We start from the raw sequence: 1,995 nt of genomic DNA on the forward strand, positions 1-1,995 counted from the left end.
AAAAAAAAAAAAAATGATTTGAAAGAAGTAGAGAAGTGGTCGGTGAGAGGCTGAAAGCGCGGACAGGATAAAACGACGTCGGAAAGTCAAAATGCCAACTGAGAACTGAGATCCAACCTGACCGTATAAGTCAGGCCCGGGCAGGCCCCTCCCTTCCCCATTTATGAAAACGACTGCCCCATCTTCCTCCTATATTTCCACTGGATCTCTCTAGATCTCCATATACAAACCTTTATATATACACATAATTCTTTTAACAAAAATTTATGTATATGCAACCATCAATATATATCTAATTTCTCTGCTTTTCCTTAATAATGGCCAACGTTGGCAATGGTCAAATTTCTTCTTCTTCTTTGAAACTTGATCGCAAAACTATCGAGAAAAATAGAAGAATCCATATGAAATCTCTCTGTTCTAAACTTTTTAATCTTGTTCCTCCCTCCCATTTCAAAATCTCTAAGGTTAATTCTCTCTCTCAACTCCATCCATGCTCTTATACCATATTAGATAATAGAGTTTTCATCTCAAAACCAATTGATAATAAAAAAAAAAAGTAGTTTATTTGAGGACCATTGATTTTACCATGTGGGATCTTCAATAGTCGTCCTTAATATTTAATTTTTTTTTTTTTTCAGTTTGGTTATTTTTACCATCAATAAAACATTATAAAGGTAGCTGATGAAATATATATATATATATTTGAACATTAAGGACTAAAACATCTTCTCATTAATGTTGCATTGCACGTGTGTATTTTTTCTTTTGTTTGTTTCACAGGAATTGTTATCGCAACAAAATCAAATCTCCTATGTAATTGCTTACATAAATGAATTGAAAGAAAGAGTGGAGAATTTGGAGAAAAGGAAACAAGCTTTACAATTAAGAAACCATTCTAATAATCATGTTCAGCAAGCTAATCTCCATAGGGTTTCGACAAGGATGATAGCTGATAATGATGATTCTACATTGCCCGTGGTTGAGCTAAGAGATTTAGGCAATGACGTTATTCACATAATGCTAATTAGTAGTTCCAATAGAAGCTTCATGCTCCACCAAGTTATTAGTGTCATCGAAGAGGAAGGAGGTCAAGCTGTCAACGCTAGCTTATCCATGGTTGGTAACAAGATCTTTCACTTCCTACATATCGAAGTAAGTAACGACATGGAAACATTTGAAAAGTCATTTCAAACAAATTTTAAAATAATGTCTTAGTTTCTTATTCCTCGTTTTTGTAATTTTGCAGGCTAAAATTGCGAGAGTTGGAGTAGAGACTTCAAGAGTACAACAAAGATTGCTGAATTTGGTATACCGATATTAAAACTGAAATTCGAATCCGAAAAGGGATCAATGGCTGTTTAGTATAAAACCAACAATAAAATGATTATTCTAAAAAAATTCATCTTCTTTTTCTTCTTTTCGAGGATGAACAAAGAATAAGATGATTTTGTTTAAGAAAAAGACAGTATAAGAAGCTTGGAAATTTTAAGATCTTATTTTCTTGGTCCATTCGTGTAGTTTAATATTAGCCTTTAAGAATAATTAATATTGCCGCTATTTCATAAAAATGGAACAAGGAATAACATTATTGTCGGCGAATGAGCTACCACATTTGTACTCTTGTCTCTTAGCATATGAAAGCCAATTAAATTAAAAGAAAATAATAATAGTCTCTAATTTTAGAAAAATTATTTTAAATAATAAAATGGTTGAAAATATTTATAAAATATAGCAAAATTTTGGAACCATGAATGATAGATATTGATAAGACTTCTATCAATGTCTAACAATGTCACTAATAGACACTGAAGTCTATCAATTTCTATAGACATCTATTATTGATAAATATTTTGATTCATTTTTTTGTATTTAAAAATAGTCCGTCTATTTTGTGTGCCATAAAATTATTAGGGCAAAAAAGTCCATTCTTCTTCAAGTGAAATTTAGAGAGGAAAGAATAGAAGGAAAAAAATTCGACGACTAGGGTTTTATTGA

The 1,995-nt window shown here is 31.3% G+C and overlaps 1 protein-coding gene across 1 annotated transcript; it reads left to right on the forward strand.

Moving 5' to 3' along the window:
* The first annotated feature begins 298 nt into the window (after positions 1 to 298).
* On the forward strand, positions 299 to 1,588 carry LOC120082649 (transcription factor bHLH168-like). Its single transcript, XM_039037903.2, has 3 exons — positions 299 to 464; positions 781 to 1,152; positions 1,247 to 1,588. Exons 1-3 carry the CDS (start codon positions 318 to 320, stop codon positions 1,319 to 1,321), a joined length of 594 nt encoding a protein of 197 aa, XP_038893831.2. The 5' UTR covers positions 299 to 317; the 3' UTR covers positions 1,322 to 1,588.
* The last annotated feature ends 407 nt before the right edge of the window (positions 1,589 to 1,995 follow it).

The sequence above is a fragment of the Benincasa hispida genome, chromosome 8 (genome assembly GCF_027475165.1).
Source record: "Benincasa hispida cultivar pf3 chromosome 8, pf3_genome.v1.1, whole genome shotgun sequence".
Classification (NCBI taxonomy): domain Eukaryota; kingdom Viridiplantae; phylum Streptophyta; class Magnoliopsida; order Cucurbitales; family Cucurbitaceae; genus Benincasa; species Benincasa hispida.